Consider the following 13,870-nt stretch of genomic DNA (forward strand, 5'->3'; position numbering starts at 1 on the left):
GAGATTGAATTCTGGGTAAGCCACAGCTCAAGAGGCTGACAATCCTCGATCCTTCCTTTCAGATAACCTAATGTCACATACACAAAGAAGCCGAATCTGCTCGAGTTACATTTCCCTGAGCACCACACTCCCCGGGGGCCTGTGTCACTAGCCATCTTCCAGAGTCCTTGTTCTGGAAGAGCCTGAGAGAACCATGTGCAGACAGCTCCCTCGAGTCTGGTTGTACTATCACACACTGAAGACATCCAAAGGGAAGTCTTCAAATTCATGGCCATTTTTTCTGTCTTCCTAAATAAATAATACAACCTGCTCGGTCTTAAGTTACTTGTATGAATGTTTTCAGAGTCGGCCACGTGGCATTATCTAATTAGTATGCCTCCCTAGGGAAGACTTTCTCCTGCTCTCAGCACTTCTTAGTTTCCTGTAGTTCACTGTGTAGAGCTGAGGCTTTGTGGTCCTTCCCCCATTTATGTTGGCATGTCCATTGATGTCATTTTTGTTCAGGTCTCGTTCAGGCAGCCATATTGGTGAGACTTCATGTGTATTGCTTCTCTGACATTCCTAGGAGATACAATCACACAGCAAATCGCTGTTCTTCCGGCTCTTACAGTCTTCCCACGCCGCTTGTAATGATCCCTGAGCCTTCTGTGCAACAGTTGTAGTATATTTACCAACTGGGACTGCAACCCCAAATTTGCATTTTGTTCAGTTGTGGTTTTCTGTGATGGTCTCTGTCCGTTGCATAGAGAGGTTTCCTGGATGAGGGGTAAAGACTACCTTCTTTATGTACATAAAGACAAATGCTTAAGAATATAGTTAGGGGGCTAGAGAGATGGCTGAGTGGTTAACAGCACTGACTGCTCTTCCAGAGGTCCTGAGTTCAATTCCCAGCAACCACATGGTCGCTCACAGCCATCTATAATGAGACCTGGTGCCCCCTTCTGGCTTGCAGGCACACATGGAAGGCATGCTGTACACATAATAAATTTAAAAAAAAAAAAGAATATAGTTAGGAATTATGTCGGCTTAATAAAGCAGAAGTTTTATGTTCTCCAAGATCCATGACTTCACTAGACAAGTTTTTTTGTTTATCTGCGCCCCCCCCCCCCGCCCTTTTTTCCTAGACAAGGCCTTGGTTAACCTAGAACTTACTATGTGGACCAGGCTGGTCTTAAATTCACAGTGGTCCATCTGCTTCTGCTTTCCAAGTGCTGGGAGCTCTGCATGTTTGAAGTAAGACAGAATGAAAGCAAGACATAGCGGTTCAGGCCTATTCCTTACATGCTGGAGAGGCTGAGGCATCAGGACTGCCCTGAGTTCTACAGTATACTGGGATACAAAGAAAGCCCAAACTGAGGTTGGTAAGCTAGCTCAGTGGGTCAAAGCACTTGCAACACAGTCTGACCTGAGTTCACTCCTTGGAAGCCTTGATAGAGGAAGGGAACTGAGTTTTGAAGTTGTATTCTAACTTCTGTATGAGCACCATGACACACACACAGACACACACACCACACACACACAAACACGAGTAATAAAGTAGCAAATATGTTCTAAAAAACAAACCAAGCCAGGTGATTCATACTTTTAATCCTAGCACTTGGGAGGCAAAGGCAGGCAGACCTCTGTGAGTTCAAGGCCAGCCTGGTCTACATCGTGAATTCCAGGACAAGCAGAGTTACATAATGAGACTCTGTTTTGGAAAAAACAAACAACAACAACAACAAAAAAAAAAACACACCCCCAAACCCAAACCAACCAACCAGAAAAATTAACCCCTTGAAAAAAAAAATAATTAGCACCGGGCGGTGGTGGCACACACCTTAAATCCCAGCACTTGGGAGGCAGAGGCAGGTGGATCTCTATGAGTACCAGGAGCTTTTATGTATCGCTCGTCTCTTTTTCTTGTACAAAAGTGGAGGATTCCACCATAGATGACAGCCCAGCTGGTCTACAGAGCGAGTTCCAGGATAGGCTCCAAAGCCACAGAGAAAACCTGTCTCGGAAAACCAAAGAAAAAAACAAAACAAAAAACCCCCCAAAACAACAAAAAACCAAACCAAACAAAAACTACCTAAGACCCTGACAGAATGGAACGGCAGGCTGGGCTGGGCTGTCGTCTATGGTGGAATCCTCCACTTTTGTACAAGAAAAAGAGACTAGCGATACATAAAAGCTCCTCAAAGTGACAGCTTCTCACAGATCCCCTGAACATTTTTCAATGAAAGCTCCCCCCCCCCTAAAAAAAGGCGACAGCAATGCAAACTTTCCTGGCGCCACCTTTAATAGGTCAGAGTAACTGTACAATTCATTATATTCTTCCTGAGAATAATTTATATCCCCCAACAAACTAAAGGGAAGGTATGCTTTCCAAACTGTCTAACAGAACGCATGGTGTAACAACAGCACAGAGACCCACATCCCTGTCTGTCATGTGAGGTCCTCCCTGGGAAGACAGACGAAATGAAGATCAGTTAGCTCCAGTGGCTGTAAGAGTCAACATGGCTTTAATCATTCTTATAAATTATATAAAAATGGAGAACAGGGATGGTTCTGGAACTTCTTGATGCAGTTGGGAGTGCTCTGGTACAAAGCATTTCTGCTCCCAAGAAAAATTACATTGCTACAAAAAACTGACACAGAATTCTGGTGAGGAAAGACAAGAGTTTTTGTCAGTTCTATAGATCGTTTGCAACTCAATGCTTCAGTATTCACGGGAAAGAAAAAGGTAGAGACAGGGAGGGCAGAAGTTTTCTTCTGAAACCACTCAGTCTTCAAAATATAGCTTTTATGCACTTTCTCTGTAAATGAGATTAGCATATAGCAACCCAGCCTGGACAGAAACTCTGGCAGGAAGGATGGCCAGCCTCTGGGCTCTTAGGGAGTCCTCCCTCCTAAGACACTCCTCTTCCAACTTTAAGCCATAGTCAGTAGGAATTACCACTTCTAGAAGCACACATCCCAATTCCAACACCAAGTATATTTTAAAAGCTTCTTAATGTACAATCTTCATTCTCAGAAAAATGCCACATTTTGGATCCAGACTTTTCTGAACATTATTTAGAAAAATAACAAATCAAAACCACACATATTGTGGTTAAACTTATATGAGAGAGCCTTTCAGCTAGCTGTCATTCAGTTGGAGTTGTGAGTGTGGGCGTCTGAGGACACGGTTACTTCCTCGCTGCTGGTGGAATGCTAGAGAAGATCTCCCAAAGGGCAGAAAGCCGTGTTCAATGGCCAGTGGCTCAGTGTGGTCGTGTCTGCCCTAGCATTTTCAGTCTTGCTTGATCAATAACATCAAGTAGATTTTTGGCGTCCACAGCCAGGGCATGAGCAGCTGTCAGCATCTGCTTCTTGTACTCCTGCTGCAGGCTGGTCATGACGTACTGCTGAGCCAGCTTCATCTTGCTGATGAGCTCACCCAAGTCAGAGTTCAGCAGCTTCTGTGCCATCTCAATCTGGGAAATACAAGAGAGGGTCATGAGATCAGCTCCAAGGCATTTGTCTTGAGTCCTTCTTTGGGCCTCCAAGACAAAATAAAACTTTATTTTCCTTGAATAAACTTTCAAAGTAACAGAATAAATTTGGCATGGTGGTGCACACTTTAATCCCAGCATTTAGAAGGCAGAGGCAGGAGGATCTCTGTGAGTTTCAGGCCAGTTTGGTCTATATATCAAATTCCAGGCCAGTCAGGCTTACACAGTGGGGGGGGGGGGGGGGGGGTTTCAATGGAGTGTGAAATCTGTCTGTCCTCTTTAGAAATTTAGTGACTGTAATGTGGTGTCGTGTGCCTATATGCCTGCATGTGTGCACGCAGCACACATGTGCTAGCAGTGTTTCCATTTTCAGCCTCCATGTCACCCTGACTGTCTCTCCTGTACTAAGCTTGCTGTTTGGACTCTAACTTCTGTGTGTGGTAGACTTTGCTTCATTTTATAATCACAGAATGTGACAGAACCTGAGATAATCTAGTCCAACATGCACACTCTAATACAAACATCTTAATACCAAGATGAGAACCGCCCATGATAAAGACCAAGGCCATGCTTCCTTAGTATGCTGACTCTCTTTCTGGGCCTTTTCTTGGGGTTTACTTTAATATTAAAATATATTATGTATGCATGTGTGTACATGCCACGTGTGTGTAGGTAACTAACAAGGCCAGGAGAGAGCTTGAGATGCCACAGAGCTGGAGTTACATTTGCTTGTGAGCTGGTATGTGGGTGCTAGGAACTAAATGAGGGTCCTCTGCAAGAGCAGAGCCATGTCTCCAGACATCTCTCTAGGGTCTCTGTATCTTGTCTTAGTAGTCTAAGCATAGGCTTCCTACATTTACTGCTCCTATTGCCCGAGTCAGGGGACATCCTCAAGACACACTCTGCTGGGCTGGGCTGGGCTGTGGCGCACATGTTGCCTTGCAGGGTTCACAACTCTTCTGCTAATTCTTTGTTTGTGACAGGGTCTCTTTATGTCATCCTGGCTGTCCTGGAATTAGCTATGTAGATCAGGCTGGCCTCAAACTTACAGATCCACCCACCTCCGCCTCCGGAATACGGAATCAAAGGCTTGTGTCACCATACCCAGCCCTTCCTGCTTACTCACTGAATGGTGACTAGGACATCTGCTCTTTTAATGATTCCAGGGCAATGACCACTTTTTGTTGTGGATGAAGGCGGGAATTAGACCTGGTGGAAGAGGCCTGCAAGGAGATCCTGAATTCAACAGATAAAGACCACAAAAACAAACAAACAAACAAACAAACAAAGCTAGTCCTTTGTCTCAGAAAGACCTCACAGAGAACAGCTAGATTTGTTTGGACTAGACTGCACAAGTAGTAGACCAGTTTCAACTACACAGACCATGCCACGTTGACCTTCATCTTGCTGGAGTTAATGTGGAGAGGGAGAATGACATAATCAAGACAACTGCTCTAGAAAGTTGTCTTTGATAGCAGGGTGCATGTTGAATGAAAGAATGGGGACATTGCTAGTATTCTGGCATCTGTACTGGCCTGCCTTTGGGGTTCTGACAGAATATATCCTCCTCAGTTAGAGCCACTACGAGCACCTCCTGTGCACACTCACTATGTTCCCTTTTAAGAGCCCTGCCCGTTAGAGATCTAGTACAGTGGTAGAGCACCTGCCTATCATGCACAGAGCCCTGGGTTCGATCCCCAGCACTACCAAAAGAAAAAAAAAAGTTGTTGCCAGGTGGTGCAGCACTTGGGAGGCAGAGGCAGGGGGATCTTTGTGAGTTTAAGGTCAGCCTGGTTTACGGAGCCAGGACTGTTACACAGAGAAAATTCTGTCTTAAAAAAAAAACAAAACAAAACAAAAAAAACCAAAAAAAAAAAAGAAGATGGCAAGGTTGGTCATGCTCAAAGGCAGCAGAAGGGCCAGTGAGGGGACTGGCAGGAGTGAGTGAGGAAGACTCTGATCTAAGTGGCCCCTGATACTTCTAGAGCAAGTCACTGCAGAAAACTGGGCTCAACATAGCTGCCTGGCAGGCGGGAGGGGAGGCAGTAGAGAAGGGAAGCAGGATCAAAGAAAGGCTCTTTTAATATCACATAGTAGCTTTGCAATGTGAGTTGCAGTCCAGTAGAGCACCTCAAGCACGACTCAACACGGCACATTCAGTGCTGCAGGCTGGAGCTTTGGGGCAGTCACTTACCAGGATATACATGCATGCTTACAGAATCCTTTAGCCTGGGTTACTAAAAAATGCTAATGTCAGCTGAGTGCAGCAGTGTGCACCTGTAATTCTGGCTTGGGGAGGCTCGGGAGGAAGGTTTCAAGTTCAAGCTCCAAGTCAATCTAGACCTGCCTCAAAAAGCTCTCCTATGCTAGTGAGACTATGAATGTAGCTTCTGACATTCCCAGGAGACAGTCTCACAGCAAGTCCCTGTTCCCCTGGTTTTCAGTGCTGCCTAAACAGGAGCTGAACAAGGATAACACCAACAGATGTGTTACTGTGGATGGGTGAAAGGCTCATCCCTACATGAAGAACTATGGGCAGCTGAGGAATGCTGAGAGTGGGACAATCTTCCCCAGAAAAGGGTAGACCAACTGGCTATTCAATAACAACTAGTCAGCATTGAAAACATACATACAGGGGCTGGAGAAATGACTCAGTGGTTAGAGCATTGCCTGCTCTTCCAAAGGCCCTGAGTTCAATTCCTAGAAACCACATGGTGGCTCACAATCATCTGTAATGAGGTCTGGTGCCCTCTTCTGGCCTGTAGGCATATATGCAGACAGAATATTGTATACATAATAAATAAATAAATATTAAAAAAAACATACAAGTAACATAAACTGAGCAGGTTATAGCTATGCATTTAGGTATATATACATGCACACACAAATAACAATGATTAAAGAAAAATGAGGCCAAAACAAAAAGTTTTCTACACTCCAAAATTTGATGCCATGTAAGAGAAGAAAGCAGCCAAACATCTTTCAGAAGAGCAGAGGTAACAAAGAGATAGGTGGACAGGCAACCATTCAAAACACACAACCTGGCTGGGTGGTGGTGGTGCACGCCTTTAATCCCAGCACTCGGGAGGCAGAGGCAGGCGGATCTCTGTGAGTTCGAGGCCAGCCTGGTCTACAAGAGCTAGTTCCAGGACAGACTCCAAAGCTACAGAGAAACCCTGTCTCGAAAAACCAAAACCAAAACAAAACAAAACAAAACAAAACAAAAAAAACAAAAAACAACACACACACAACCCAAGCTGCCTTGAATTACATGCGACAGGCCCTCAGTGCACCCAGCAGCAAAGGAGCTTGCAGCAACCAGAGGCTCAGCGCTCACAGCTGCAGGGTGGGTATACAGCAGGCCATCCCTGGTATCAGAAGCTCCACAGATGTTCATGGTTAAGGATGAACAAACAGGTGGACACCTTGGAGAGAGAATGTAAATGTGGTGAAGTGTTGATATGTGACACTTGCACTTCAAATAAAGGATGCTTGAAATTTTTCATTAATAATCTGGCAAGTTTTTGTAAGTCTGAAAATCTTTTCAGAGTAAAGAGCAAGGAGCTAGAGGCATGGGACAGCAGTTAACAGCACTGAGGGCTCTTCCAGAGTCCCAGGAGCACCACATGGCAGCTCACAGCCATCTCTAACTTCTAGGAGATCTAACACTTTCTCTTCTAGCCTCCAACGAACTGCACATACGTAGGCAAACCACCAACAACATAAAAACTTTTTTAATTAAAGAAAAAGAGAAAGAAACAACAACAACAAACCCAACCAAACAAAATCCCAGGCAGGATAGGTTGAAGAACAGTGCATGGTATACTAGAAACAGGAAAGGGAGTCAGATGGCGGTAGTACATGCCTTTAATCTCAGCACTGAGGAAGCAGTATTAGCCTGTTCTACAGAATGAGTTCCAGAATAGCTAGGGCTACCCAGTGAAACCATGTCTCAAAAAACCAAGGGGGTGGGGTGAGGGGAGGAAGGGGACCAGTGGAGGAGGGTTGTGGCTCCCTTTATTCAGATGTCGTACAAATGAAACAAAACTACTAAAAGGCGCCAGGCAGTAGGGGCACACACCCTTAATCCCAGCACTTGGGAGGCAGAGGCAGGTAGATCTCTGTGAGTTCGAGGCCAGCTTGGTCCACAGAGGGAGTTCCAGGACAGGCTCCAAAGCTACAGCAAAACCCTGTCTAGAAACCTGCTCCCCCCCCCCAAAAAAAAAACACCACAAAAAACAAAACCAAAAGACAACTAAAAGGCAGCCAAGAATGGGCATGGTGGCAGCTGTCTATAATCCAGCATTCTGGCCAGCAGAAAAGAAAAGAAATTTCAGTGTGTAGCCAGCCTGGGCTATATGAGACTGTTGCCAGGGGATAGTATCTGAGGTGAATTTTGGATCCTTAAAGCAATTGGTTAAAAGGACTTTATATCTCCTTTTTAGAGAATACCAACACCACTTGGAAAGGCAGAGATTTATGGGTAAGAAGAGGTGAGACCTGGTGGGAGGAAGATGATCACCCAGAGTTCTTTCTCAAAGGTGTGTCTTGGCCCAAGACTTGTTCTCTCCCTCTCCTTCCAGACTATCATATGGTGTGGGAGGTCTTCTGTCTATGTGCCGCTTTTACTGGTTAATGCATAAAGAAACTGCCTTGGCCTGATAGGGCAGAACGTAGGTAGGTGGGGAAAACTGGACTGAATGCTGGGAGAAGGAAGGCGGGGGGAGCTGCCAGGGAGCCGCTGGGATAGATGTGCTGAAACTTTGCTGGTAGGCCATGACCTCGTGGTGATATACAGATGAATAGAAATGGGTTAAATTAAGATGTAAGACCCAATAAGGAGCTAGAGCTAATGGGTAAAGCAGTGTTGCAAGTAATATGGTTTTATGAGTGGTTATTTCGTGACTGGGCGGCTGGGACGAACAAGCAGTCCCTTTCCCAACAAAATGGCACCAACATGGTGGACTATATCCATGTAAAACCTGAGAAAGCTTGAAAATAAATTATAGACACTAAAAAACAAAGTTTAGTCACATTTTTTTTTTTTCAAATGGGCTTCGTTTGAGGTGGTATGCTGTAACTCCTTTGCGAGAGGTCTTACTGGTAGCAGCCACACGGTTTCAAAATGGCAACTTCCTTGCTGTGGGCTGTGCCTGCTAGCACAAACCCTGACTCTTTCGGGAAACAAAGCATTTGGATGGGGTTAGTGAGCAGACTGTTGCAGCTTGCTTAATGGTGACGTGGACTGGCTGTGTGCCTGGAAGTAGGGTGGTGTGAGTGGCTCAGAGGTGCAAGCAGCTCTGCCATGCTGGACTGAGCGGAGCAAACAGACAGTACAATATATACCATAGTAATGGCACAGCTTAAGCTTTAAGAAGCGCTTAGTATTTTAAAAAGCACTCCTGAACAGTAAAGAATTACAGATATGCAATAAAGAAAAATCCAGAAGAGCCACAGTGTTGGATAAATGTACGTAGGCTTGGAAGAGAGAAGAAAAAGAATATAGAGAGTCATAAGATAAAGTTAATGCTTTAACTTAAAAGGGTAAAGTCTTTAAAGAGACAGAGTAAAAGGAGTAAAGAAAAATAAGCCACATAAAAACGGAAAATTCACAGAGAGTCTGGATTATGTGTATTATTGTGTCTTCTTTGAATTTTTTGAATGTGAATGAGCTAAGTACAGAGAGACATTTTATTCTATGGGTTGCTAAGCTAAACCAGCATGTATATTATAAAGATATCATGAGTTCCAAATTTGGGTCTAAGAATATGTTGCTTTGGAAAAGAAATTCTTCTCTTGTTTTCACAGAGAATGAGAACCCGTGGATTGCTTCCAGGCTGGTGTGGTTTGATGGAACAAGATCCCCTGAAAGGTTGCCATGAACACCCTCAAAAATTTACTTCATCCAACTGGTGACTAGCACACAGGATACACCATAAAAGACCTGATTAACAGTGCCCCCAATCAGCAGGAAGCAGAATGGACAAAACTATGTCCATAACCCAAATATTGTCTATAAATGTTTATTTACATTAAAGGGGGATATGCTAGAGATGGATACTTTCCATTGGTATGGATCTTGGTTTACTGATACAAATTTTAGGTCAATTTTGTAATACGTATATTTCTGCTCTTGATTAATGGTACTGTGTTTGTGCAGTTCATTTAAAAATGTAATGTATAATTAAGAAATATAGGTTAATAGGTAATCATCCATAATAGTCAAGATTGTAGTCATGTTAGTTAGGATATATATATATATATATATATAATATATATATATATATATATATATATTAGGGATTCTTCAAATCTTTCAGAGACCTTCAGAATATGGCATTTAAAATGTTTAAAAATTTAGTACTTTTCATGACAATGGGACACATCTGCTCCTGGCAGTATCAATTACTTCAAGAGGAAGATGGGCACTGAAGAGGCTCCTTATGGAGTTTGTTAGCCATTTGGGCAAGGAACTGCTTTTGCCTGAACTGCTGAACTGGACATGCAGGACCCACAGAGAAAGGACTTGCTTAAAGGTGAGACCATCCTTTGGGGTTCCTGCTTCATGAAAGAGTCTGCCAGACAATTCTGCAGGACACAGAAGAAAGTGACTGACAAACTGCCAATATAGGCAGAACTGTCTTTGAAATTTCCTGCTTTATGGAAAAGTCTGCCAGATACTATGGGCCTGTAGGCTGAAGATTGATGCTCCAATGGTACAGAAGAACTTTGGGTGACTGTCCAGGTCTCTTCTGCGGTTCTTGTCTTAGGAAGCTGTGGGAGATAGAAGTGCTGAAACATTGCTGGTAGGCCACAACCTCATGGTGATATACAGAGTAATAGAAATGGATTAAATTAAGATGTAAGAGTTAGTCAATAAGAAGCTAGAGCTATAAAAAAAAAGAAAAAGAAAAAAAAAAAAAGAAGCTAGAGCTAATGGGCCAAGCAGTGATTTAATTAATACAGTTTCTGTGTGATTATTTCGGGTCTATACTAGCAGGGTGGACAGGAACCAATAAGCAGACCTCCTCCAACAATCATATGTTGTTCCTTCATGGCATCCTTCCTCTTCCTAAGACATCCACGAGATGTTTCTGTCAATTCTAGAATTTTGGAAGTTGCTTACTATACACTTCCTGTTTACTTAGGTAATATTACATCCTTCTGGAGTCTTTGACAGAGTTGAAGAATTTATAGTTATAGTTTTCCTAGTTATGACAAAAGATAAAGCAGATATAAATATTATAACTTAAAATTCTTGCTTGATAACTGTCTTGTTAGATGTAATTTTACTATGTTAAAGTTAAAGCCTTCCTTTTTGTTTAAACAGAAAAGGGGAAATGGTGAAGGAGGTCCTTCTGTCTATGTGTTGCTTTTATTGGTTAATTAATAAAGAAACTCCCTTGGCTTGTTGATAGGGCAGAATTTAGGTAGGTGGGGAAAACTGGACTGAATGCTGGGAAAAGGAAAGTAGCGGGAACCTCCATAAAGCTGTGGGAGATAGAAGTATTGAAACACTGCTGGTAGGCCACAACCTCATGGTGATATACAGAGTAATAGAAATGGATTAAATTAAGATATAAGAGTTAGCCAATAAGAAGCTAGAATTAATGGGCCAAGCAGTGATTTAATTAATACAGTTTCTGTGTGATTATTTTGGGTCTAAGGTAGCAGGGTGGACAGGAACCAACAAGCAGACCTCCTCCAACAATCCTATGTTGTTCCTTCATGCCATCCTTCCTCTCTACAGTACAGAAACAATGGTGCCTGGCTCTCATAGGTTGAAATCTCTGAAACTTAAGTGGTTTATCTTGGGCACTTTGGTGACTAAGTCAGCATCACAAGTGTCCTCTAGCATGACCCCACCCAGCACTGTGGCCTACCTCTCGATGCGTGCTGGCTGGGAGGACAGGAATGGTCTCATCCACAGTGGCCAGTAAGGTCCGCAGGGCCAGGCCGACTTCCTAAGACAAGAACCGCAGAAGAATTAGAACACACAACAATGTCAGGACAACACTGTTATTTTCTCTCAAGTATGTACTTTACTGTTTTTCCTTCTGGTACCTGAAAGGAAAATCTCTTTATTTTAGACAGGGTATCACTCTGTAGCCAAGGCTGTAATTTTCTCTCTTCAGCCTCCCAAATCCTGAGATCACCACCATGAGACACCCACACAAAGGTCATATATAAGGAACACAGAAGTTTTTGAGTCCTGATGGGTGTTGCATGTTACTAGGCTCCTGTCCCTGAAGATTTAGTCTGACTGTCCTTTGCTCTCATGCCCAGGGCAGACGCTATATCAGAAGCTCCTACAGGTGAAAACTCACCTCTTTGATTTCCCCACCCGGCTTCCAAACAGATTGTGGCACCCTCACAGTTCAGACAAGTAGACAAAGTTTATTTTGTTCCTGAGCATTTAATCTGATTAAAGACAAGTTCCCAATGCCTGGAGGCAAGGTACGTCTTATTTGGAAGCCCATTTTGTTTTATTTTTTTGTTTTGTTTTAGGTTTTTCAAGACAGGGTTTCTCTATAGCTTTGGACCCTGTCCTGGAATTAGCTCTTGTAGACCAGGCTGGCCTCGAACTCACAGAGATCTGCCTGTCTCTGCCTCCTGAGTGCTGGGATTAAAGGTGTGCGCCACCATTGCCTGGCTGGGAGCCCATTTTGAATTTTATACAACACCTAAAACTAACCAGGGCCTGGGTGTGGTGGTATTCTCCTGAACTTTTACTCTCTCTCTCTCTCTCTCTCTCTCTCTCTCTCTCTCTCTCTCTCTCTCTCTCTGTGTGTGTGTGTGTATACCCATGGAGGACAGAAGAAGACAATGAATACCCTTGAGCCCAACTTACAGGCGGTTACAGGTAAACTGAGCTTGGGTCTTTTGCCAACAGTGCTGGCTTTTTAGTGTGTATGTATGTTTTGCCTGTATGTGTGCCTGTGTATTATGTGTATGACTCAAGCCAGAAAACAGCAGAAAAGGGCATTTTATCTCCTGAAGCTAGAGTTACAGGAAGTTATAAGCCATCATGTGGCTGCTGGGAACTGAACCTGAGTCTTCTGGAAGAACAGTGAGTGCTCTTAGCCACAGAACTACCCCTATCACAACTTTTTAAAAAAAACTTTAATTGAAAAAAAAGTTTTCATAGAATACATATATATCTCATATTTTCCCCTCTCCCATTATCTCCCAGATCTTCCATCCTTTATTAATTATTGTCATTCTCAGCTGGGCGGTGGTGGCACGCACCTTTAATCCCAGCACTCAGGAGGCAGAGGCAAGCGGATCTTTGTGAGTTCAAGGCCAGCCTGGTCTACAAGAGCTAGTTCCAAGACAGGCTCCAAAGCTACAGAGAAACCCTGTCTTGAAAAACCAAAAAAACAACAAACAAAAAAAACCCCACCCAAAACAAACAAAAAATCCTCCAAAAAAACCAAACCAAACCCAAAACAAAACAAAACAAAAAATCGAAAAATTGTTGTCATTTTCCCCGTCCCCAGATGGGGTTTCTCCGTATAGCCCTAACTGTCCTGGAACTTACTCTGTAGACCAGGCTGATCTCAAACTCACAGAGATCCATCAGCCTGCCTCTTTCTCCCAAGTGCTAAGATTAAAGAAGGTATGCACTCCAACTGCACAGTGAATTATTGTCACTTTTTAAAAAAAAATTTTCAAGACAGGGTGTCTCTGAGTAGCCCTGGCTGTCCTGGAACTCACTGAAATTCACCTGCCTCTGCCTCTAGAGAGCTGGGAATTAAAGGTGTGTGCCAACATGCTGATTTCCTTATTCTTTTTTACTTTTTTTTTTTTTTTGGAAAAGGGTCTTTACTATACTGCTGGTACAGAATTCTTGGGATTCAAGTGGCTGCTGTGCCTCAACCTTCTGAGTGGACAGGACCACCAGGACAGGGTTATCATCACTCACATAAAAGTCCACTCCTCTGCTTAAGAGAAACACCACAGGAGCAGGTCAGATACATCAGGTAAGTACTTGATTTTCAAGTCAACGGACTTCAATTCAATCCTCAGAACATACTTAAAAACCAAGGTAGAGGCAATTGAATAATGACAGCTGAAGATGTGCCCTGGCTTTCATGAGTACTTGAGTATTCCCCTCATGTTCTTTTCCACCTCTTCCCCAAAAGGAAGTAACTCCCATTGCTGCTTCCTTCAGTCACACACTTAGCATTACTGTTACACAACATTCCACACAACCTATGCTCTTTAGATTTTTTTGTCCATTCCACTAAACTTAAAAACAACAGTAATCAGAAGATTCTGCTGCTTCAAGGTATATTCCCACCCTACTGTTTGCTACAGTAATGTCGAAGGACACTGTCACCATCTGGTGGTGGCGTTTACACCCAAAGCATTATCTCTGACTTCCCTGGGAA

The 13,870-nt window shown here is 43.4% G+C and overlaps 1 protein-coding gene across 10 annotated transcripts in view; it reads right to left on the bottom strand.

Annotated features, from left to right (window-relative positions):
* Positions 1-2,958: 2,958 nt before the first annotated feature.
* Ptk2 (protein tyrosine kinase 2) overlaps positions 2,959-13,870 on the bottom strand; it is a 207,465-nt gene continuing 196,553 nt past the window's right edge. For all 10 annotated transcript variants that reach the window (XM_057791700.1, XM_057791691.1, XM_057791699.1 and 7 more), the window contains 2 exons: positions 11,360-11,440; positions 2,959-3,458 (listed from right to left, as the gene is read on the bottom strand). In XM_057791700.1, coding sequence (XP_057647683.1) covers positions 3,246-3,458; positions 11,360-11,440 — 294 coding nt within the window. In that variant the 3' untranslated portion in view covers positions 2,959-3,245. The remainder of the gene's footprint in view (positions 3,459-11,359; positions 11,441-13,870) is intronic.

This window comes from Chionomys nivalis, chromosome 17, assembly GCF_950005125.1.
Source record: "Chionomys nivalis chromosome 17, mChiNiv1.1, whole genome shotgun sequence".
NCBI classification, from domain to species: domain Eukaryota; kingdom Metazoa; phylum Chordata; class Mammalia; order Rodentia; family Cricetidae; genus Chionomys; species Chionomys nivalis.